This window comes from Corythoichthys intestinalis, chromosome 7 (genome assembly GCF_030265065.1).
Source record: "Corythoichthys intestinalis isolate RoL2023-P3 chromosome 7, ASM3026506v1, whole genome shotgun sequence".
Classification (NCBI taxonomy): Eukaryota; Metazoa; Chordata; class Actinopteri; order Syngnathiformes; family Syngnathidae; genus Corythoichthys; species Corythoichthys intestinalis.
The window spans coordinates 19,225,385-19,250,298 of NC_080401.1; the positions used below are offsets into that span (position 1 = coordinate 19,225,385).

Sequence of the window (24,914 nt, forward strand, 5' to 3'; positions counted from 1 at the left end):
GACTTGCGGCCACATGTTTTGGACACTCGGGTGAAGAGAGGGGCGGAGCTGTCAACTGATCACCACCTGGTGGTGTGTTGGCTCCGATGGCGGGGGAAGTTGCTGGCCAGACCCGGCAGACCCAAACGCATTATGAGGGTCTGCTGGGAACGTCTGGCGGAATCCCCTGTCAGAAAGAGTTTCAACACCCACCTCCGGCAGAACTTCTCCCTTGTCCCGGGGGAGGTGGGGGACATTGATTCCGAGTGGGCCCATTCCGCACCTCCATTGTTGAGGCGGCCGATCAGAGCTGTGGCCGTAAGGTGGTTGGTGCCTGTCGGAGCGGCAATCCCCGAACCCGCTGGTGGACACCAGTGGTAAGGGATGCCGTCAAGATGAAGAAGGAGGCCTATCGGGCCTTTTTGGCCTGTGGGACTCCGGAGGCAGCTGACAGGTACCGGCTGGCCAAGCGGACTGCGGCTTCGGCGGTCGCTGAGGCAAAAACTCGGACATGGGAGGAGTTCGGCGAGGCCATGGAAAACGACTTCCGAATGGCTTCGAGGAAATTCTGGTCCACCATCCGGCGTCTGAGGAGAGGAAAGCAGTGCACCATTAACACTGTGTAGTGAAGATGGTGTACTGCTGACCTCGGGACGTCGTGAGTCGGTGGGGAGAATACTTCGAAGCCCTCCTCAATTCCACCGACACGCCTTCCTTTGAGGAAGCAGGGTCTGGAGACTCTGAGGTGGGCTCTTCGATCTCTGGGGTTGAAGTCACTGAGGCGGTTGGTAAGCTCCTCGGTGGCAAGGCCCCGGGGGTAGATGAGATCCGCCTGGAGTTCCTAAAGGCTCTGGATGTTGTAGGGCTGTCATGGCTGACACGCCTCTACAACATCGCGTGGACATCGGGGACAGTGCCTCTGGATTGGCAGACCGGGGTGGTGGTCCCTCTTTTCAAAAAGGGGGACCGGAGGGTGTGTTCCAATTATAGAGGGATCACACTCCTCAGCCTCCCCGGTAAAGTCTATTCAGGGGTGCTGGAGAGTAGGGTCCGTCAGGAAGTCGAATCCACAGCTCGTGACCGAAAAGAACAAGATCCCGGATACAAGCGGCCGAAATGAGTTTCCTCCGCAGGGTGTCCGGGCTCTCCCTTAGAGATAGGGTGAGAAGCTCGTTGATCCAGGAGGGGCTTGGTGTCGAGCCGCTACTCCTCCGCGTTGAGAGGAGCCAGTTGAGGTGGCTCGGGCATCTGGTTCGAATGCCTCCTGGACGCCTCCCTGGAGAGGTGTTCCGGGCATGTCCCACCGGCGGGAGGCCCCGGGGTCGACCCAGGACACGCTGGAGAGACTATGTCGCTCGGCTGGCCTGGGAACGCCTTGGAATCCCGCCGGAGGAGCTGGCTGAAGTGGCTGGGGAGAGGGAAGTCTGGGCTTCCCTGCTAAAGCTGCTGCCCCCGCGACCCGACCCAGGAATAAGCGGAAGATAATGGATGGATGGATGGATAGTTATGAAATATATATATATATTTTTTGTTTTAATTCTTTAGTTTGTTACTATTATTATAGTATATTATTAGTCTATTACTTGAATTTTTCAAGATTGTTAAAATTGATATTAAATATCGATATGACTAAATAAATGTTAGAAAACACACAGGCTTCCATAGGATTTTTTCACAGGACTGTATATTTAAAGTAAATAGATCTCAGTGAACAACTGAATCAAATATACACAGGCACAAATGTTGAAAAAGAAACACTTAACAAATGCACATTTACAAATGAAATAATAAAATAATTTAAAAAATTAAAAATATCCATGGCCAAATTGAGTAAGACAGCAATTCTATTGTGGTTTTGGAATGGCATTTTGTGTTCTGTAAGTAAGTGTTTAAAAATAAAAAAATGTTCAGGGAAAATGTAACTCACCAGACACTGATTCAGCCTTTTATAGCAGCGGCATCCCCTAAAACGTGGTGGCAAATATCCTTGGTCGCAGGCGTGATAAATCCTTCTCCAATCGTGAAATGTTTCTTTGCTTTAGCATTACGGTTCGCCACGAGGTATGATACTGTCAGTACATTAGCTTTCGTTGATGTGGTGGCCCTCACTAATTTTTCTGTCCTTCTTGCTCACGCTTTTTTGTTTCAAAAATTCCAAAGGCTTATCCATTATTCCAGGGTACTTAGTCTTTATGTGCCGAAGCAGGCTTCATAGCCTCGCTTGCTAACTTTTGACCTCATATTATGCAGAGTGGACTTTGCGTAAGCTCCTCTTCTGACTCGTCAGATGGCCTTTTCCCTGTAAAAACTGTCCAAAGACGTTCTATTTTTCTGCTATCTTCGCTAGTGTGTGAGCTTATTATTTCCGGGAACAAATCTGATGCGCCTACGTCATATGTCATTATCAAGAACATGTGCACATAGATATAAAAAGACAGATGCTAGCGCCGATTGATTTCTACGACGACATCCTATCCAGTTTTATTATTATATCTATTAACTAATCTGAGCAAAACGACCGGAAGTACCCTATTCGCCATTGCTGAGGTGTGATGCCCGCAGCAGGCAGCTAACGTTACAGTTTACATTGACTGACGCTGGGCTGACACACCTCACTAATGGCGGCCACCACATATCTCTACTCGGATCAGTCAATAGAGTAGGCAGGCAGATTGGTGTGTCAAGAGGCACTGGCCAGAATGGGGTTGTTATATTTATTATTTCTGTGCAGCCCGGTAGCATAGGCGCCACGGACCGGTACTGGTCCCCGGCCTGGTGGTTGGGGACCACTGGTATAAAACACCAAATTTTAGTTGAAGCTAGGCAATTAAATATTCTGTTGTTTTGTTTTTCTCAGGAGACATCTACGATGTGTGTGCTATTTGTCTGGACGAGTATGAAGAAGGAGACAAACTTCGGGTCCTGCCATGTTCTCATGGTGAGTCAGGAGTGCATGTGCACACAAGTTAAAGAATAGCAATACTTGGAGCGCTTTTGGCACCAACCGTTCAAGTTTGGTCATGTGCATTTCAGTACAAAATAAGTTATTTACTGCTTGATGAATCTGTTCCAAAAAGGCGGATGAAAACTAAATTGTAATAGATTCACGGCACTCTTCGGAGGTTTTGTATGGCACACACAATAGAAACCATTTGCTTGGAAGAGAATGTTAGGTTCGTTTCAGGGAAAATGGGCAAGTCATATGATTTTTGTACTGCCACAGGAGTTTCAACTTAAATTTCATTTTTTTCCCCAGCATCTAAATTCGTTTAGCTATTTTACAATTGTACAAAAAATAAACAAATATTCTCTTAGTCCACACTCCAGCTTTAGTGGCATGCAGGGAGGTGTATTTTAGTCAGGAGCAAGGGCGTAGGTTTGCATAGGAATGGTAGGGACATAACACTACCAACTGTTCAGGATTCTCCAATTGTCCCCACCAACTTTTAAGCAACCTCATTTGCATTATATAATGAGTTCAGTTATATACGTACAGTATTTTATATTGTCTTCCCATATGCTGTAAGGATAGAATTGACCCTACCTTTATTAAGTGAATTATTTCCATTACGTTCAGACCTAAATTTACCCTTTTCACTTGCTGAATGTGCCAGTCCATTTTTTTTCCTCAAACGCGTTTGATTGGCTGATGACTTAACACAACATGCCACCTCCGCCGCCCCGTTCATAGAGGAGGGATATTAGATTTATTTATTTGTTTTCGGCACCAGCAGCAGCAGCAGTCACTGTAGGTAATATAAAAAGACGTCAATGTTGTGGAGGTGGGGGACACGCCACTTATTTTTCTACTGAAAGTCCAACCTGCATCAGTTAGCATAACATTAAACTGTGTGAATTTGCTAACCTGCAAAACGAGTAGGAAGCTGTTTCGAGAGAAGTGTCCTCCTGTATGTGTTTTCTACTGTTAACGATAAACTGTGAGTGAACTGAGGTTTACCCCCTTCTCCGCCATTTTCATTTTTATTTTCTTTATGTGGTCTTAAAGCAGCCCAAAGGAGCTTTCCATTTTTTGTTGTTTGGCTGTCTAGTGGACGAAAGCGAAACGAAGCAGTAGTGTTTTACCTGAAGGAAACCTCCGTTTTAATTTTTTTTTTTTGTTATTCCCCGCCTGACGTTTTTTCATTGATATTTTTTTTATTTAGACAGATAATGTTGTGTGGTCTTAAGACAAATGTTTTTGTTTTTAGCATTCCTGGATGGTTAAGAGATTGTATTCATTGTGTGCGTTAATTTTTTTAATTTATGGTCAAATATTGCAATTTAAATTTGCTAAAAAAAAAAAAACATCCAGACATTTACTCTGGAATAGTTTTGAAAACAAGTTTGAATCGAATGGTGTGTCACGTGAACCAATACATATGAAAGTTATTATAAGTCATTACAGATTTATTTTGCATTGAGCCTAACAGTTAATTAGGTTCATATTCTTGAGAAGCCCTGACCCATGTCCAGTCCCCAGAAAAGTGTACATGAAGGTTTTGCTGTTTTATCGTCCCTACCAATGTTGAGACCAAACCTACGCCCCTGGTCAGGAGGCAATATTTTAGTACTTCCTGGTTCCAAAATGTTTCAAAGTGACTTATGTCTAATTAAGAAAAAAAAAATCATTCACTTGACGTCAACACACTCACATGGTGCATCAAGGCTGGAGGTCATCATCATCTTGGAGGGGTCTGGAGGTGATCAAGGATCAGGCAAAGAGGCATACTTTTGCCAGCGTGCAGAGAAAAGTGACAACGACAAACACAAAACCACAGTAAATGCACTTGTATAGATTTTAAATTATAATTTATATACTGTATGCTTAAAGCAGCATATTTTAGCACTTGGTAGTAGCAACCTTGAGACTGCTTTTCTGAGTGCTCAGCTCTTGCTAGTGTGGAGGAAGAACAAAGAGGACAGGTACTTGCGTAATTGCGTGACTAATTTCAAAACCTTCAGTTTGCAGAATGATTCAACTTTCAAATGCAGTTGCAATCAGTTACTCCATTTCAACCGATCTAATGCTATTTGTAAAACAATTTAAAATATTGACTTTAGTACTGATTTTAGCGCCCTGCGGTTGGTTACAGTGCAGTGTAGCTTTGTGAAAGTTACTAAAGGTACTCCATAACATTTGACAACCTGAAGTCAATCTCGTTTCTCGTTTGTTTTTAGCGCGGCGCTAGCTATAACCTCATATAAGCAGTAAAGATTATTATCTCCACAGCCTACCATTGCAAGTGCGTGGACCCCTGGCTGACCAAAACCAAGAAGACGTGTCCGGTGTGCAAGCAGAAGGTTATCCCCTCGCAGGACGACTCCGACTCAGAAGAGAGCGGGGCCGACGAGAACGACGATGCCTCCGAAAGCACGCCGCTGCTACGCTCGTCAGCTTCCACCAGCGCCCACTCGTTCGGCACCATGTCGGCGGCGTCTCGCTCCGACCGCAACAGGGAAGAGTCATCCTCAGAGTACGAGGATGACGAGCTGGACGACAGTAGTGACGACGAGGTGACCGTGGAAGTCCAGATGCAGCGGTCCAGCCCGGAAGGCCGGGACCACGACCTGCTTGAAGCTTGACCCCTCAAAACACGCTTACTTTAATATTTTCTTCCTCCATACTCAAATGTACATTTTATTGCAAGCTGGCAGATGACAAGTTGAAAGAAGCCCGCTGCGCAACTGTGATGGGACTAGAACACCGACTGTATTGGAGTCAAAAATGCAACACTCCTATAGGCAAATGCAATGTCCAGATGAGCAATGCGTAAATATACACATCACCGTATGTATAAATGTTGATTTTATTGCACATAAACGATGATGCACCTTCAATGGGGAGATGTTTTCCAGCTTATATATTTAAAAAAAAAGTTCCAATAGTTTGCTGCCATTGACTGCGCCAGACGGCCAAGCCATTTTGACTTGAAGAGGTTGGCATCGTCAAAATGCATTGGACTCTAGCACAGTCAATGGCACTGAAAGATGAGCATTCACAGCCAGTCCTGTCAGTTTTAAATATCAGAGGCCATAGACTTTGTAATGATATTGACGCGGCGCTGGGCCGATTCATGGGGGGCCCTATCTCCATTAAAGCTGACCGAGTGGAAACTGCTTTTTACGTTAAATTCTTGTGAATAAATGCTTAAATCCCTGAATTCTTTATAGATATGGACATAAAACGGTCTCGATTCTTGGTTAAAAGCAACAAGGCAGCATTTATTTTACGTAAATATGTCGAATGTGATGCTAGTCTGTTAGTCAATGTGGCGGCCCCCTCAGTACAACTATTGAAAATTCATGTGAATAAATGGTTAAATCCCTGAATTCGTTATAGATATGGACATAAAACAGTCTTGATTCTTGGTTAAAAGCAAAAAAAAAAAAAAAACGGGCAGTTAGCATTTATTTTACGTAAATATTGCAAACAATGACGCCAATGCTGCAGCGGCCAATTCTCCCATTGATTTATTCAGGTTTCAAAATACATGCATGGTACGAAAAATATTACCTTGAATCCTCGAACAAATCACTCCTGAGACAATCTGTCCTGTTTGTATGCTGTACAGCTTTTGTACTTTTCCTAAATCTGGCATTAGATCACTGTGTGCTTTTCAAAATAACTCTATGTGGGATGGCCCCCTACTTGAATGTGAGGCGCGGTGTATGATGGCTGTGACCCGTCACTATCAAGTCTTTGCAGACGTTTGTTTTTTTTTTTAGCTTATTAAAGCTCTGGCATCCACAGACGCGAGTTTGATCTGAAATGTGACGTCCATGTATGTTTTTTTTTTTTTTAAATAACAAATAGTCACCCTATAAAGTTTAATCCAACCTCACGACCATTTTCCATCAAGTGTAAAAACATTTACTTGGATAGACTGATAACGCCCAGTTTTTTTGTTTTACCTGGGGAGGGCTGGTATTGATCGCTTCACCAGACAAATTCAGATCTTTAAATTTCTACTACTAATAAAAAAATTACATCTTTATTTCTTCTAGCACTACAATAGAACAGCCCAAACTATAGGAAAGTTTTCAGCACAGGCCAAACCCTTTCCATTTGTCAACATACGATGAAGAAAATAGTGCCATGTCATTTCTTTAAAGTTATGGGCAAACTAAGACAAAATACTGTATGTCATTTGTCTTCTAATGGCCACCCTCACTACACAGCCAAATTCTTGACAATGTAAGCTTTCCTTCAATATTTGTTCATACTTTTACTTTGTTTTGACAATTCTGTTTGCCTTTGTCCTTTACAGTCCATTGTTACAGAAATAAAACACTATTTGGAAACGACCCTTTTTTTTTTTTTTGGGCACCCACATTCTCAGACAATCCCATTCAAAAAGCTGTGAAAACACATTTGAGGTGTGAACATTAAGGATAGCATGACAAGAAACTTCCCTGGTTGGAATAAAATTTATTTTGATCTGTCTGTAAACAAGGTGATAAATCAATATATGGCATTCTTGGTTGTATGCATATGAAATTCAATGCATTGACAGACTATCCCAGATACAAGAAACAGTGAGAACAAAAGTTGGCAAGGGGTACTCAGAAATAGATTTAAGTACTAAAACACCTGAAAAGTGGAATTGAAGCTAAACAAGAAGCCAAAGAACGAGTTGTGAATTTGGGCAAACTATCTTAAGAGCAACAGCCCTTGAACATTTATGGCACAGGATACACAGGTTCCAATAAAACAGTTCATGTTGATTCCAACCAAAACAGTCTCTCAAACAGTGTCACTACTTTATCAAATGGACGTTACAGTTGTAGGTACTGAGCTCACTGGACGAGCCAAGGCAATTAGTTCCACAGTAAGTTGTCAACACAGCAAAATGGTTTTATTTTCAAATTCAGTTTAGCTTCTGAACAGGAAGGAAAAAAAAAAAAAAAAAAAAACTAAAGAAAATGAAATTCGATCTAAGCTCACCACCCAATAACCTAACCTGCTTGCCGTTTGCATTTAACACATTGATATCAGCACCTGAGCTTTTACTACACTTGGTCCTAACTTGGGGGAGGTTAGAGAGGAAAACAAAACACTAAATGGTTAGGAAGTCAAGATATCCATTGTCCAACAAAATGACAGCCTTCAGTGATACAAAATGACAGGAGTTGGCATTTACTTATAAAAAATAACTTGTGCCTGAGCTGGTAACTGTGGAATGTCCATTGATTTTTGTTTCGTGTTCAGCAACAGTAAGACTGCTTCGCCATTGTTAACTGCGCCAAATTATTACACCTTGACATATATGACCATATAGAGCCAAGAGGTGGAAAGTCAAGTGTTCTGTTGAAAGGAAGGGCTTTTCCTGAAGGGGGCGAGGGTTGAAGGCTAGGACATTGGACAGATGAACACGCGGTCTCTTCAAGGAAGTTGTTGGGAAGACGTGATGAGGTACTGCTTAAGCGCTCCAATTAACAACAACAACAACAACAAAAAAAAAGGGGGGGGGGGGGTTGGCCGCTCTCATATTGCAGGGACTCCTCGGCGATGAAGTGTTTGGCTTTCATTTTTGTTGGTCTTAAGCGGCGTCCTTTGTCATCCGCTTATCTTGGCGATGGATCAACTTCAAGGGCAAAGATGTTTTGGGGAGGAATGAGGAGCGCAGGAATATAAATGGCAACTAGAACAGAAAGTGTGAAATGCAATAGGGTGGTAGGCAGACAGCTAGGTGGGCAGGTGGGCTGGCACGGAACACCTTAGTATCCTTGTTTCCTCAGGTAATCGGCAATTTTGTAAACTATTACGTTAAGGGTACCTCCGGCAACGCCTTCCTTTCCCATGGCAAAAACCAATGCTGGAGCAGAAAAAAAGAAAAACAAATCAATTCATTCCTGTAGAAAGTCAGCATGCACTCAATGCACCAATAACTTCTAGGCATCTTAGTAAGTAAAGCAGTGCCAAATACTTTCGTCACCATTACCAGTGTATTCCGAAATACGAAGACATTTGTCATTATGGAAAACGTGGCCAGCTGCGATTTATCACCGCGTGGGTGCATACATTTGTGAGTGCGTGTGCTTGTGTGTGCACTCGGCACACATACGTGTTGTGCATATTTTGATGTTCATTGGTCATCAATACACCGTTGTAGTGCTGCAGCGATTAGTCGAGTGACTCGAGTATTCGGTTAGAAAAAAAAAAAAATCATTCGAATCTTGCTGCCTCGAGTATTCGTTTAAAGTGGCATTGTAATGCTTGGTTTCGAAAGTGTTTGCCTTTAGTTTTATTGATTTGGGTGGTCACACTGCCCTCTAGTCAGCCTCATTTCACATGGCTGAATCCAGCTGCTCCCTGTTAAGACCAACATAAGCTAAGTTTTTGTTTAAGCTAATGTTTTTTTTAATGCATTTTTAATTTAGTTTAAACGCATATTCAGCCATTTTTTAGGGAATATGTGTTTGAACCATTTGTTAAGAGCATTGTACAAGAACGTGGGCATTTTATAGCATTTAAACTAGTGTACTTTTGCTATGTAAGTTAGCCAATTGTTCTTTTGTTGTACATATATCCTCATTTATTTATCTTTTTATGCCATTTGAGGCTCAGGTCTGGTATTTTAATTTTTTATGTTCCTTATCCGATTACTCGATAATTCGAACTAGTTCGATTAATCGACAGATGCAGGCCTACACCGTAGAATTAAAGTTCTGACGTACAAAATAAGGAAACATCTATTAAACATTGCAAAACACTAGCATTGCTACATTGAGGCTAATGGAAAACAAGACTATGTACTAAACACTTTAGCCTGTTATAAAACATAGGCAGTCTTCTCCAAAACGCAAACTTACAGTTAGAGGTGACACTTCAAACATGGAAACTTGCCAGTTTACAAAATTTACAAACGACGCGAAAAGAATCTATGCCCGACACCACCTGCATTATTAAAGTAGAAGTGCATTTTTTTACTCAGTATAAAGTTAATGCTTTAGCGAACGTACTTCCGATGAACATTTCAAAATACACTTGATGGGCTTAAATTGGCAGAGAATAAAAATGGCGTTGGTTTCTCAACCATTTTATATTCTGCATTTAGTTTTCAAATGACTCGTTATACGTGTGTTAAAAAAAAAAAAAAAAAAAATTGTGCAAGACTAACAATTTATTGCATTTGAATGGGTGATTACGATGTATTTTCTCTAATTTAGTAGTTGAATTGGTTAAAAAAAAAAAAAAAAATTTTTTTTCGCATATTGGCAATAATTTAGGAGACAATATATCACCTAAAATTTGTTATCCCGACAGGCCCAGTTGTAAGTAATTTTACCACACCATACTTGATAGTTTTACTCAAGTAACTATAACCCCCCCCCACACACACACACACATGTGTTGTTACTATTATTTTTATACATTTTTTTTGCCAGAGATCCCCACAGTGGCTATTTGGGGTGGGAACCTCTGGGTACCTTACGATACGATACGCAATACAAGGCTCCAGAAATCATTGTACGTTCTTCTACAAAACAGCTTACAAATTTTTTTTTAAAAAGCTGTTTTCATTCTTCTGCGAACTGAAATGAGTATCGCTAGTAGATGTCCAATCCATTTTAACTGGGATGGTGGCAGTGAATATACATTCGTTCATTTGCTGCCATCTCTCCCACTCCCAATTTTGGGGCCATTTTTACACCATTTCCTGTTGATTTCCTATTGATTGATCGGTCACCCTTTTTCTTTTGGGACATTTACAGGTCACTGTTATTTTGCGTTACCGAAAAGTGCCTCAAGTCTCCAAAAGACTAGGAAGCGACTCAAAATCAACAGGAAGTAACCTGTAAATGCCCTAGAACTACAGGAAGTTATCTGCAAATGCCCACAAAAGACTGGCTGTGAATACTCTGGTTTCAGTGCCATTGACAGCGGTAGACATCTATTCCAGTCAAAATGATTTGGATGTCTAGCGCCTTCAAATGCAGCCAGTGAGCTAATCAGTGAGCTAATCGTGGGGTGCCTAAGATGGCACACCCCCAATTTAAAGATCTTCAAATTATAATCAATAGAAATTATACTAATGCTTCGTCGTAGCTCCCAGCTAAGGCACATGTATGGCAAAAGAATATGTAAATGTTTTCTCCATGAGGTTTAGAAAATCTTTGTGAAAGTGCACTCTTGTGGAAAGATACTTCATCACATTTAAGTTCAAAGACTGATATTTATATACAAGTTAAAAAATAGCCCTATAAGTAGTTTATATTATATTAATAATAAAAATAAATAATAGAATAATTAATAATTACTTTTAAATTCATGTAACTTAAAAAAAATAAATAAATAAATCACAGATGCCAAGACATTAATATAAACTAATACATTTTTAAACTATAATTTTTTTTACCCTGCCTCTTAAAAGGATCGGAATCCAGAATTGTTCGGAACCGGAATCGAAACATGGAATCTGAATCGTTCAATGCCCACCACTACTTGCAAGGCAAGCGCAGTAGCACGCTATAGCGGCACAGCAGCAGAAACACGTCAGCTGTTTGGCGATATTGTACAATTGACGCACCAAGCAGTAAAACGTCGAATTGCAAGATTTGTCAGAAGGAAATTTGTTTCAAGAGTTCAAATGTTGCCAGATTTAATACTACCAACTTCATAAGGTACATGAGGAGTCAACATGGAAAGGAAGTGTGAAAATATCTTGATACAGCGATATATCGCGATATTTTGCAACCCGATCGGTTATCAATATGCTCCCGCCAAGTATCGATACTTTCATTTGACATATTGGCCATACAATGGAGTATGGATGCTGTAAACTGCTCAATGTTTGTTGAGCAATTCCTTGGTGGTCCACTAGGGGCGCTCAAGAGTGGCGGTGAAGGTAAAGTGCGCACAAGTCTTTTAGAGAAGGAGAGGAAGCTCCAAGTGGGTTGAAAAAAAATAAAACTTCGTGAGAACGGTGGAGGGAAAAAAAAAAAAAAAAGAAGAAAAATGTCACTACAAATCACACATGTGGACACACTTTAGATTTTACACCAACAAGAAAGGAAGTAAGGTGAACAAGGACTTTGCTATATGAAAGAATTGTCTAACAAAAAAAAAGGTTCACAGGCAGCTGGTGACGAAGTAGATACCGGATTTCTTCATTGCTTCGCTTTTATCACTTGAGGAAAGAAAGTTTTGCTATGTAATTGATTTTTTTATTTACATGTATTATTTTGATGACTTAAACCAGGACCCTAAACTGGATGAAAATGAATATCGAACAAGCCTACATTCATTTACTGATTTGATATTATTTGAGAACCACTTTCCATCTAGTTTACTTCACAAACTCATTGCTGCCATTTTGATACAATAAGCTATACAAATGTTTTGAATAGCTTCCAAAATATATAAGGTGATATGCATGATAATTAATGTAGCCTACAGATCAAAAATAGGTAATTGTTGCATTTTTAATTTCTATACATTCAATTCATATTTTTTAAATTTACTCAATACTTCCAACACACAGGAAAAAAAAAAAAAAATTAGGATTTCAACTCAAAAGCTATTAAGTAGCTAATATTTTTTGTTTTATTTTGTTGTTTTTAAGGTGAGGAAGAATGTGACCGAGTCGGACATCTCAAGCAGATGGTGGAAGTGCTCAAACAAATGCTTTTGGCAACAAAGGCCATATAGGTAGAAAAGACCCACCAATCACTGCCCCACTCTAAGCTCAACTGCTGACTGACACCTACAGCACTGTTAATTTTTTAATTTTTTATTTTTTTTTAAAGCATTTAAAACTTTAAAGAAATTAAGGGTGCCATTGATCATGATCTCTCCAAGAGATATCAGTGGTTGTTGTTTGTTTCCTTTATATGTGCAGGTACAAAATTTGCAGTAGATTTATATTTTACAGCAAGGTTGCACAGAAAAGGTGTCACTGTTTAATAAAGGACTTAAACAGTATTTTTTCCATTTTGATATATCGCTTTTTTTGTCAGTTTCAACAGCTGTATTGTAGAATATTATGTATCAAAATTTCTGACCAATATATCGATAATCGCTGTATCGTGAGAATCGTTATCGTAAGCCTTGTATCGCAAATTGTATCGTATCGTGGGGTGCCCTGAAGTTCCCATTCCTAATGGAAAGGAATACAAGGAGTTAACCAAGGAGAAAAAACAGCCAGAACAGCAGCCAGAACAGCAAACTTGTAAATTGGCGTTGCAGCGAAAGGGAAAACTACCCAAAGACAGCCAAAAAAATGACAGACAAAACATTGGAATTTATTCTCTTTAATGTCCAACCATTCTCTGTTGTCGAGAGTGTCGGAGCCAAAGTATTGCTCGCAAAGTCGGAAATATACTGTAGCTCTGAAACTGCACTACCAATAGTCAAAGGTCAGCAAGCGTATTTTAAGTATGTTGAAAGATGTGCGTGCTGTCAGTTTTCACTAGGCCTGAACGATACTGGAAAAAATTATCATTGCTATTTTGGGGGGGGGGGGGGGGGGGGGTTTGCGATAATATATTGAGATATTAAAACTAGAAGAATTTTGCCAGATAGCTTGAATAGCTCTGTTTGGAATAGGCCTGAACGATATTGGGGGAAAAAAACCCTGATATTGTGGCTTTTTGTGAGTTTGTGATCGATTGAGATATTAAAACTATAAGAATTTGAATAAATATGTTTTGGAAGACTTTGGTTGAGTAACCATGACCACATTGTATTAACACCGTTTAGGCTAAGGTTAAGGGTTAATTTGTGAATACGAAAATTGCTGTATAGAAAAGGCAGATATGGGTGGCAACTAGGCATGTGCCGGTATGAGATTTTGACGGTACGATAACCGTGAGCAAAAATACCGCGGTTTCACGGTATTGCTATTTTGAGATGTATGGGTTAAAAAAAATAAATAAAAAAATCCATTGAACAGGAATTTTTTTTTCAGAACATAGTTGCAAATTGAAACATGAATATATTGTTAAAATAAATAAAATATCAAAAAAAAAACTAATATTTTAAATAAAATTAAAATACAATTTATAGACTATACCCACAGCTCAAGTTGTTCAAGATTAGAGCACGCACAAAACAATTTCTATAAAAAAGTAAAAACACTTCTAAATAATTTTTTTTTTAAATTATACTGCATGACTTTGTTTTGAGGGTGGAAAAGCTCAAGTGAAGTTTCGCCATATTCAGCCACTGTGTCAACTCTAGTCTACATGTCATGCCTTTGTGTTAAAAAGAACATAAATAATTTATAAGTTAATAAGTTAGTTAAAAATGTATAAGTTAGTTAAAATGTCAATACTGTTGTGGAAAGGTTTCATCTAAAAAAAAAAAAATTGGGAGTGTGACTTCTTGATCCAGCGAACATCTTTCTGCAATTAGCGATCTTTGAGGCTACCATTTCCCCCCCTTCATTCAAGCCACTGATTCAAGCGAATCAAGCTTGTTTTCTCACTCTGCGGCTGTAAAACTCGATGAAGTTGCTCTCCCAGCTAAACCTAGGCTAACATTCATCTTTGTAAGCTTTTATTTAGTTTGTATATCGAATTTGAAAGGAAAATGTGTGTTTTGTTTTTGGCGAACTTTTTCCATTGTGCTAATCTGTTGAAGCTACTCACACATGGAAAAATACAATTGTACAACGTTTTAAATGTATGCATTTTGTATATTCCACTTACCACGATTTGCGAGCTCAATAAATTGAAATTGAAAGAGTATTTGTTTTTGGGTTCGCTGGCTGTCTAGCCGATAGAGTCACTTTCACACACAGCAACAAACGGGAGGTGGTGAGCGCTGCCGCGCCACGTCCCTTCTGGCTGCAGTTTTGACACATGAAAAATAGCGAATACCGTTCAACGGTCTGACGGAAAATTTTAGTGGTTTTGAAACCGCGACGTTTTCACACCGCAGTAAACCGTGAAACCGGTCACCGGCACATGTCTAGTAGCAACATGTAACATTTAAGTAACTGAGAAAAATGTACTTTTAGTAAGGCATACTTTTACTTGGGTAAATTCATGAAGAAACGCTACTCATACTCTGCTACTTTGGGCTCCAATAGAGTAATTACATTTGTCCTCTTTATTCTACATATTGACTTTTTTTTTTTTGCCAGAGATGCCAACAGTAGTTGGACCAGTTTCACCGATGAGATGACACAACAATAATCACATGACTAGATTTTACTAAACAGACTCAAGCTTGCCGTTCTTCTATCACGCCCGCTTGTTCAATTACATAGTCTTTAAAGCACCGTAGAGTATTTGCTGTATGTGCTGATAAATACATATATTATTTTTTTTTTAAAATCAATCATCATAAACAGTTACTCACAATGTAACTCATGACATGAGTATTCTTTTCACGAAATACTTTACTTGTACTTAAGTACATTTTTTGTACTGGTGCACGATAATTATTGGTCCGATAATAGGAATTATGAAGTCATCCCGATAAATCCAATAACATTATTAATAGGAACGATAATATGTATTGTGCTGGCTTTACAGTTTATAGTGACTTTACACACTAGTATAGGAAAGCAGTTGACCATTTGCGGGGCATTGCCCCACCTGCAGGTCAGAATAATTTAGAGCTGTCCCGACTAGTCGACATGGTCGACGTCATCGATGACGTAAATCCGTCGACGAGCACAACATCCCGTCGACGGCTAATGAAGGGTTAAAAAAATATATGCGTGGAAAGTTCAGAATGTCGCACGCTTGGTATGCAAGCGGGGAAAGCGGCACAAAGCCAAAAAAGCGCACCAGAGTCCAAAACATTGACTTATTTTTAAAGAAACAAAGGAGGGTACACTGTTGTGTCCTGTCTCTTCAATGCCAAGCTTGGCTGCACGTCGGCCGTGAATCATAACGACAGGACATTGTAAGTCCGTCTAACTAACTAATGGCATGTTTTATTGAAGTTGCTAAGCCTGTCGCGATATGCAATAAGTCCATTTATCGCGTGGTAAATAAAAATGAGGGCGGTCATTTTCATGGTTGCGTTTTATCGCTGCGCGCGCGTGTGTGCGTGCGTACATTTGTGCATGCGTGCTGATGGTTTTCTCTCATCAACACGCTGTAGAATTAAAGTTCAGACATACAAAATAGGAAAACACATCTATATTAAACACTATATATGTTAGCATTGCTACTTTGAGGTGAATGGGGAAAAAAGACGACCTACTTTAGCCGGCTATAAAACAGGCAGCCTTCTCCAAAACTTGCAGTTAAAAGGTGACACTTCAAACATGAAAAATCGCTGGTTAACAGCATTTGCAAAAGGAAAAAAAATCTATTCCTGACAACACATGCAATGACAAAAAGTGCTTTTTTTGCAGAGTGTAAAGCTTAAATTAGCGGTTTAGCGAACTTACTTCCGGTGAACATTTCAAAATAAAAGCATGTAATGTTCGTCATATACGTAAATAACGATTTCTGGCGTTAATCTCACATACTTCAGATTCTACACTAAGAATACCTTTAAAATGACACCCTTTATGAAAATTCTGATTGGCAATGAATAATTATAATACTATTATATATAGTACTACAGTTTACTATAATATTAATGCTAGGTATTTTTTTAAGAATTGTTTTGAATCATTTTGGAAAGGTGAAGTCAGTGTTCTGAATCTGTTTACATTCCATTCTTTTGCACAAGTTAATTCTATCAGCATTTGAACTCATTGTTTATTTGTGATTTATAATTGTTATTTATTTGTTTATTTGTACTTTAATCGAGAATTTAAGTGTTCCAAAATGTTGTTGTGAATTGACAAGCATAAAAAAAATAAAAAATAAAAAAAAAAAAATTATAAGATTAGTCGACTAATCGTAAAAATAGTCGGCTGACTAATCGGGAGAAAATTAGTCGTTTGGGACAGCCCTAGAATAATTTGTTGCATCTATTTTTCTGTCACTGTAGTTTTGTTCACATTACAAGCTCATTCACATACACATTGCGGTGTCTAGCGGTCGCATTGACAATCGTGAATGCTTTCTGTTACGTTCCGCCTTGGAAATATGCAAGTATTTTATGTTTACTGTAACATATGGATGTGCACCATATGTTTACTTCTGTGGTGAAGGGTCATATGTACAGAACTTAGTAAGTTGTTGTGTTATAGAAGCCAGCCAATGCTTTAGTAGCTCAAGCTAGTGTGCTATGCTATACATATAATAGTTGTGTATATAAGTGTATTGTGCAGTTTGTTGTATATTGAGTATTGAATATTTTCATTTTTCTGTTGTACTTTCACATTATTAAGACGAGCGTCTTCCCATAAAAGCAAGAAAAGACCAAGCCTTGTGGTTTATGGAAGTGCATTCATTTTTAGCTGGCTGTCGGGCAGTGCAGAAGTGAAACGCACTGTTTTGTTCATGTCATTATGAAAAATCTGGTGAGAACAATGGCAAATCAATGTTGAATCCACCACAAGTTTTTTTTTTTTTTTTTTTTTTTTTTTTTAAAAACCTCCAGGTGTTCAAAAACTCAGGTTATAGATTTAAAAATATATATATTATTGGTTATTGATATCGGTATCGGCTTTGAGGAGCAGGAAGTTATCGATATCAGTTTCAAAAAATGGATAACGTGCACCCCTAATTTTTTGGATGACTTTTACTTGAGTAATATTTTGAAGTAACGCTACTTTTTCTTGAGTACAATTTTTGGCTACTCGACGCACCTCTGATAAGAGGGATCCAGGACGCCATGTCTCTGCACACTTGCTTTTATGAAGCAAAAAAAAAAAAAAAAAAAAATTAACTACTGCACGTCCAGCGATGGTACTATTGTGCGCCCATTGCGATGGATATATCGTGCAGCCGTTTGCAGTAGTATTGAACTGTATGTAAAGAGATCATTTGAGCTCCCGTTTGCATCTATTTTTCTTAAATAAGTGCTAACTCTTTACGAATATGATAAAAACATGCACCGAGCCAGTTCAGGAAAGCATGTCATTCTTTAGCATCTGGAATCGGATCGGTACTTGGCTGATACTCACACCACAAGTATCAGAATCTATATCGGGATGGGAAAAAAATGGCACTGGAACATCTAGTAATTATGTAACATTAAATATCTTGAATACTTTAGCCAACCAGCACTAGATCATTTTTCCAATCCGTCACCATAGCAAGTATGATTTAGCCATTTTTTAAAAATCTCTGAAGCAGATATTTTCCAAAATTTTGTAGACCAGCGCCATGTATCGTATGCGAGAGTGGCTGTGATGTGCAGCCAGACAGTTTGAGCCAAGACGACCATCGGATTTAGCGTCTTAATTGGAAGAATCAGGTTAAGTGACCAAGAAATGAAGGTGGGGTCAAATTGTATTATATTTGCATAAATTATACTGCACTGTTGCATGTCAAAGACGAAGATTCTGATGTTTGTGCTTAACGTTAGCATACAGCACCTAAACACGGGTATAAGGCAAAAATAAAATTGGAAAATGCCGTGTAAGGTTACTATACTTCTTCTAGTGCCAGAATCTGTATTTGAGTCTGTAGAAGTGACAATTTGCATGTAAACAACAATGCCATGGCAATAGCCTAGGAAATTTTGGTTATATCTAACATCAGGACTATAAATGGCTGCTCACAGCAATTATGCCTACTTCCTGGAATATTGGCCTCTAGTGGTATCAACAATAATTGATGCGGCGGTGCATCCCGATGCCGGGCATGGAAGATTCGATTCGATGCGGGCAACAAGCCGAATCGATTCAGCGCATTTTAAAATATATAAGTACGTTCAAAAATCTTAACTCCGCAATTCCGGTCATGCAACTGATTTGGTTTCCCCATTTGTATTATTATTCTCATGTTTCATTTTTTACACACCGCATAACTCGTAGAAGCCAAAATGTCTCCAGATGTGTTTTCATTAGCCACGTTTACATGCTGACTTTTATTCATACCGATTCAAATAATTCCAAATGGAAATTTCAGATCAGCTGTTTACATGTCACTTCATCTATTCCGATCCAGTGTTTACATGTGTCTGCCTTTATTCCGAAAGGACGTTTGACAACTGCCGTCTGACACGCGCAGATTAATCAAAACAAAGAGTCACGTTGCAAAACATGGAGATCGATCGTCAGAGTGCTGCTGTTTTAACTTAACCCACTTTTTGTGTTTGTGGGGTCGTATCCGCTTCTGCTGTTTTGCTCTTTTGCCTTGTAGTAGCCGGTTTTCGGCGTTTTCCACCAGTTTCTAACCTGGTCAACGATCCGGTCTATTCCGGCTTCGTGTAACCTCTTGTGAACTTTTTTAAATAGTTCACTGTTCCTCGTTTTACGCCCGTCTAAGCGAGCAATTATATTCAATTCTTTTAAAGTTTGAATTAAATTCAAACTTTCCGCCGGACTACGGTGCGCTGTGCTTGGAAGCCATGTTGCAAGTGACGTTACTTACGTCACCAAGTGACGTCACCACGTCAGTATGGAGCATGTGCAGAAAGAACGCAACCAGACACCATTCCGCTTCCCTGTTTACATGATATAATCTTACTTGTAATCGGTTTGGGAAAAGGAATATTCCACCCCTGTGAAACGGAATGAAATTCCATTCGGTTTGGGCCAGTTCATTCCGAATGAGGTGTTTATATGGAACACATTTATTCGGTTTGAACATCTAAACCGATTGTAATTGGAATATTTGGCTCCATGTAAACGTGGCTAATGTATTAGGTGCATCAATTATCTTTCTCGCTCCCTCTTTCTCTGCTTCAGCCGTTGTTATGTTATGTCCTATCTCTTAGACGTTAGATCTTGTGCCTGAACCCGATTAGCATTTTGGGCCCGACCCGACCCGAAAATTCACGTTCGGGTCTGGCCGCCGCGCAGGACTAATAAATTATTTTTTTTAAAAAAGGGATAAAACCGAGAGCAGGCTATCTGTATTGTGCATTTGCTTGTGCACATGAACACCGTGGCCCGCATGTTTTTTTTCTTGTATTAAACTTTCCTAGCGTTATTTCGTTGTGTAAATGCTTTTATAATGATCATCTAAATATGTAGACTATTTAAACATTAAGAAAACCTGCGTTTTTTTTCTTTTTCTGCCAACTGAGAATTCGTTATGAAGGACACTTATGCACACAAAGGCAACAGAAATGTGATCCTTTTGAATCTTCTCTGTGTGTCTGCAAAACCCAAGGTTTTTTTTTTTTATATTAAACTTTCCCAGCGTTATTTCGTTGTGTAAATGCTTTTATAATGATCATAAAAATATGTAGACTATTTAAACATTAAGAAAACTTGCGTTTTTTTCTGCCAACTCGAAGAAATGAAAATAAATTGCTGCTGCAGCGTTTTTTTTTTTCGCGTCACTCCCAAAAAAATAAATAAAATTCGGGTTTTTCGGGCTGGGCCTCCAAATCTAGTTAATTGATCGGGCACGTGTCGCGTCGGGCTGGATTTTTTAGGCTAGGCCTACATTTTACTTTTCTTCTACATTGCAATTTAGTTGACGTTTTGTTTGCAACTGAACTGATCCCTGGATTGATATTGTGATAAAGATGCTCCTGCACTACAATATTTTCTTTGTAGTTTTCTTTAATATTTACTTGAATGTTTTTATTGATGAGTCGTTGTGACTAAAATACAGTGACTTATTACTTATTTTGCAAAGGAGATGTTGCACTGTGTGAAAGGCTGCTACTGTGTGTTAAAGAAAAAAAAAAAAAAAAAAAAAAAAAAAAAAAAAAAAAAAGCCCTGGTCTCATTCAAAGCACTAATTAAATGATGTGATCCGTTTTTTTAAAATATATATCTGAAAGTATTTTCATTTGACTTCAACCAGGAGTGACACAAGAGCCAATAAAAAGTTGTTTAATGTCTGACCGCTTGTGTTGCCTCATGATTCACGATAAATATGCTTTGCTTTAGAATTTTAATGCATGCCAGGCTTTAATGCATCGCGAAGCATTGCCGAATCAAACCGAATCAAATTGTGACCCTCTGAATCGAATCGTGGCCCTACGAATCGTAATCGAATCGTAAGAGCAGTGCCGCTGCACACCTCTATTGGCCTGTATTGATGTTTTTATCCACTATTAAACAGTACAATTACATTGTTTTTTGTTTAAAACTTAAACAAGAGCTTTCTATTTGAGCCCATTTGATCAAAAAGATTCCTGTAAGACTTCATACTTCAAAAATATAAAATCTGAATAACAATTGGCTTAATTGTTTATATATTAAAATATTTTGAAAAATATGTTTTCCAACTTTTGACGTCAGTTTTCCCATTCAGTTTCAGCCAAGAATTTTCATTTCGGTGCATCGCTTGTGTAAATGCTTAGAATATACCCAACAAATTTCATTTAGATCTGCCCAAGAAAATCGGAGTTGTGTCTTCATCAAGAAGAACAAAAACAAGTGAGAATGAAATCTTGAAACAAATATCCACCCAAAAGAATTCTTCTCTTATAGTTTAGATTTTTGAAACACCCCTTTTAAAAGGTGCAATAGTAATCAATGCGCATCAGAACAAATCCATTTAGAAAAAAATTAATTTACTTTTTTTCCCCCCAATAGGAAATGTAGTTTTAAAACTTTGTGGAACAAATCAAAAATGGTATGTACATCAAAAGGCATCCATGACAACTTCCATGTATGAACCCAAACTCAACCTTTTACAGTACATACCTTTGCTCGATTTAGCTACGGCCACGCTGTATGTGCAACCGCCGTCTTTATTCTTTGTCCGGAGGTCCATTGTCCCGTCACCGTCGACACACAATGCATCTCTGAGTACGGAGCATTGGTAAGAGCCCAAGCCCAGCCCAGTGATAAAAAAACTTGAACGATCCTGAGACACCAATGAGTCAATTTGGTCAGCCTGCAAAAGAAATACAACACATCAGAAGTGCGATTCTAAATTGGTGGGTTGGTTTTGGGGGGGGGGGGGGGGGGTATTGTATATTTCCTACGATACAGACATTGATGTTACGATAGGCAATTCGAAGATGTGTGTTTTCAAAGGCTTGTTCTGTTCCTTTATCCAAACTTCTATGAAAAATATAAAAAAATACAGATGTGACCAAAAATTCAGCGTCAGCCAAAAATCGGAAAAACTGCATTTTCGGTTAAAATTTTGTTCAACACCGAAAAGTGAAGAGTCGTAGTCCTCTTGTGATGACATAATCAAAGCACGGCAAGAAGATACACATTGGCTACTACTGGCTTACAGGCAAAATGTAAATTATTAAATGAAGGAAAATAAAATAAATTTGCTTCATTGCTGCTACATGCTTTTTTAAGAAATTGCTTTCCAATGATGTTCCGCGTCAAATTGAGTTGAGCCAATGCGTGAGTAGTTTGGAATTTAATCAATCGAACAATATACAGATAGCATTTAAATGCATACATATGCATTTGCTGTGGTTTAGTAAAATACGTTTATGGCACAACCACTTCATCTTTTTGTCACATTTTTCCCCGTGACTTCCACACCCCCTCTGCCAGTCGCCATTTTATCGGACTGGAAGCCACTTCGCCGCCGCTAGAACTCAGCCACTTGCCTGGTTCTCGATAGATTCTACTTGTTGCACAAGAAATCAGTCTTAAGGAGTAGGAGAGATAGTAATAGCATTCTAAAGCGCTTTACTAGTTTCGGCAATTTTGTTGTTGTTGTTGTGAACTACAGTTTCACACAAACGCACATAAATTTATCTTCGCAATTGGAGGCGTGAGACCCATTTTTCGAGTGTCCCAAACTTCCATGAAAGTGCTTTTATCAAGGTTTCATCAGCATTGATGTGTGTGTCTACGTCGAACGAACAGAATGCTATGACGACAACAGCGCTCACTGCCGCCGGGAAAACACCGTCCCATGGGCAGGGGCGGATCTAAAAAATATTTATGGGTTGGCGAGAGGGCAGCAGGTAATTTCATGATGGTTAATATGTTGACTCTTCAAAAAAAAAATTCACATTTAACGAGCTGAAACGGATACTTGAGCAACTCGATTAACTCGAGTTAAAAAACTGAGTAATTTTATTCACCTCGAGGAATCGTTTAATTTTGCCAGCTCTAGGCATCACGTTTTGCCTGGAGTACTTTTAAGAGGAAGAACCAATAAAAAAAAAAAAAAACTTATTGCAGCTGACAGCCGCTACAAGCCACACAGATGTTGCTAAAAACTACACCCGCATGATGTTACAGTGGTAGCAGGTAGCTAAGTCCTGATGCGTCTCATAGATATATGTAAGTAAAAGTAGATGAGAAATGGCAGACAGGGCGGCGTTCGTAAACAGCCGCCATCTTAAAGCAGTAGACTACATAGCGCTAATGAATAAGATTAACGTTACTGTCTGTAGCTCACGTAACATTAGCCCTGCGGAGGGCTAGTTTTCAATCAATTATGACCACTGTCGATGCATGGCTAACGTGTCTTACATACAGGCTTTATTTAATCTGTGAAAACATAGCGCTGTAGAGTGATGAGGGTGTAAAATAAAAAATAATGCTGTCAATTTTAGCTCAGTAGTCATTGCTGGATAAAACGCCAAGAAGCACTGGTCCCTAATATGCTCCAATACAGCAGGTATCATACGTACATTTATTTTGAACACTGCAAAATTCAAAATCCTATCAGGACTTACAGTTTAGACTAACTTAAAACTTAACTAGAACTTAAAAATAGCTTGACACAAATGGAAATTCTATTGAAACACATGGGAAAAACACCTAACTTTTAAGTGATGTGCGATATCAAGCGTAATGACATTTTTTGGTAAGAAATATATATATTTTTTATAAGATCTAGAAGTTTAAGTAAAAGCAATGAACTAGTCTTTATTCTAGTCACCTCTGAGATGCAATTGTTAGCGGTTTTCAACAATGTACATCGAAAATAAAGACATGACTGAAAATGGTTCAATATTTGATGAAATGTCTTGTTTTCAAATGTATATTAATAATTGCTCCTTACCTAAAAAAAAAAAATGTTTTATCCGGTAACTCGATAGAATTTTCAGTCGATTACTAAAATATTCAATAGCTGCAGCCCTACATTTAACAGTTACAATTTATCCAAATAAATAAAAATATGTTTTATGTGTATGACCATTTTTGACGAGATTTTTTAATGATAAAAAAACTGACAAAACAGCATATTGAAAATTGAAATCAATCATTTTGATCGAATTACATTCAATTGTGCCTAATTGATATATTGACCCACATCGATTAATTGCTCTGCTCCTTGTGCCAATATATAGCAGATGTGTATACAAATTTAATCAGTTTGCTATGAAATCGTATGTAGACACTACAAAAAGGTCCAAGTGTTGCCACCCTGGTAGATGCGTCCCTGCCCATGGAGTTTCAGAATCAGAACCTTTCAAACTAAATTCCTCGAGCCTTTTGTGGTTTTAGAACCAATGCCAAGTCAATGGCCTTAATCAGAAAATAATGAAATTATTCAAATATATACATCTGTATTTTTCAGCCTTTTTGTTTTCGACCAAGTGTTTCCAATTTACGGTTTAGGCCATTAAATTTGCTTTCGGTACATCCCTAATAAAAAGGTGACCCAGAGACCAAAGTTGAGATCCAGCGAGTTAAAATATTCTTAGATTGTTTTATAGCAGGAGCAGCCAAAACAGCTGTTAAAAAGACTTTCAAATAATACAATTAAACATGGGAGGTTCACTAGCTCAACTACTTTGCCTGCTTACACGTGAGCTGAACTGCTTGGAATTTCTAATTTGTAGGTATACAGATCAGATTTAAAAAAAATTTTTTAAATTGAACTCCTGGCAACTTCCCCACATTGAGGACACCAGCTGATAATTGCTATAGTTTTAAATCACTAATGAGATGACTCAAAGTAAAGATACAGGATAATATCGGTCACCGATAATTATCGGCCGATAATGGCAATTATGACGTCACACAGATAATCCAGATAATAAAAAAATTCAACCGATAATGCAAGCCGAT

The 24,914-nt window shown here is 38.8% G+C and overlaps 2 protein-coding genes across 2 annotated transcripts in view; one reads left to right on the top strand and one right to left on the bottom strand.

Annotated features, from left to right (window-relative positions):
* rnf13 (ring finger protein 13) overlaps positions 1 to 7,903 on the top strand; it is an 83,868-nt gene extending 75,965 nt beyond the window's left edge. The window contains exons 9-10 of the mRNA XM_057840267.1: positions 2,837 to 2,917; positions 5,210 to 7,903. Coding sequence (XP_057696250.1) covers positions 2,837 to 2,917; positions 5,210 to 5,562 — 434 coding nt within the window. The 3' untranslated portion in view covers positions 5,563 to 7,903. The remainder of the gene's footprint in view (positions 1 to 2,836; positions 2,918 to 5,209) is intronic.
* Positions 6,788 to 24,914, bottom strand: part of LOC130918521 (profilin-2-like) — a 28,363-nt gene continuing 10,236 nt past the window's right edge. Inside the window, exons 2-3 of the mRNA XM_057840268.1 lie at positions 21,615 to 21,807; positions 6,788 to 8,795 (exon numbers count right to left, since the gene is read on the bottom strand). Coding sequence (XP_057696251.1) covers positions 8,698 to 8,795; positions 21,615 to 21,807 — 291 coding nt within the window. The 3' untranslated portion in view covers positions 6,788 to 8,697. The remainder of the gene's footprint in view (positions 8,796 to 21,614; positions 21,808 to 24,914) is intronic.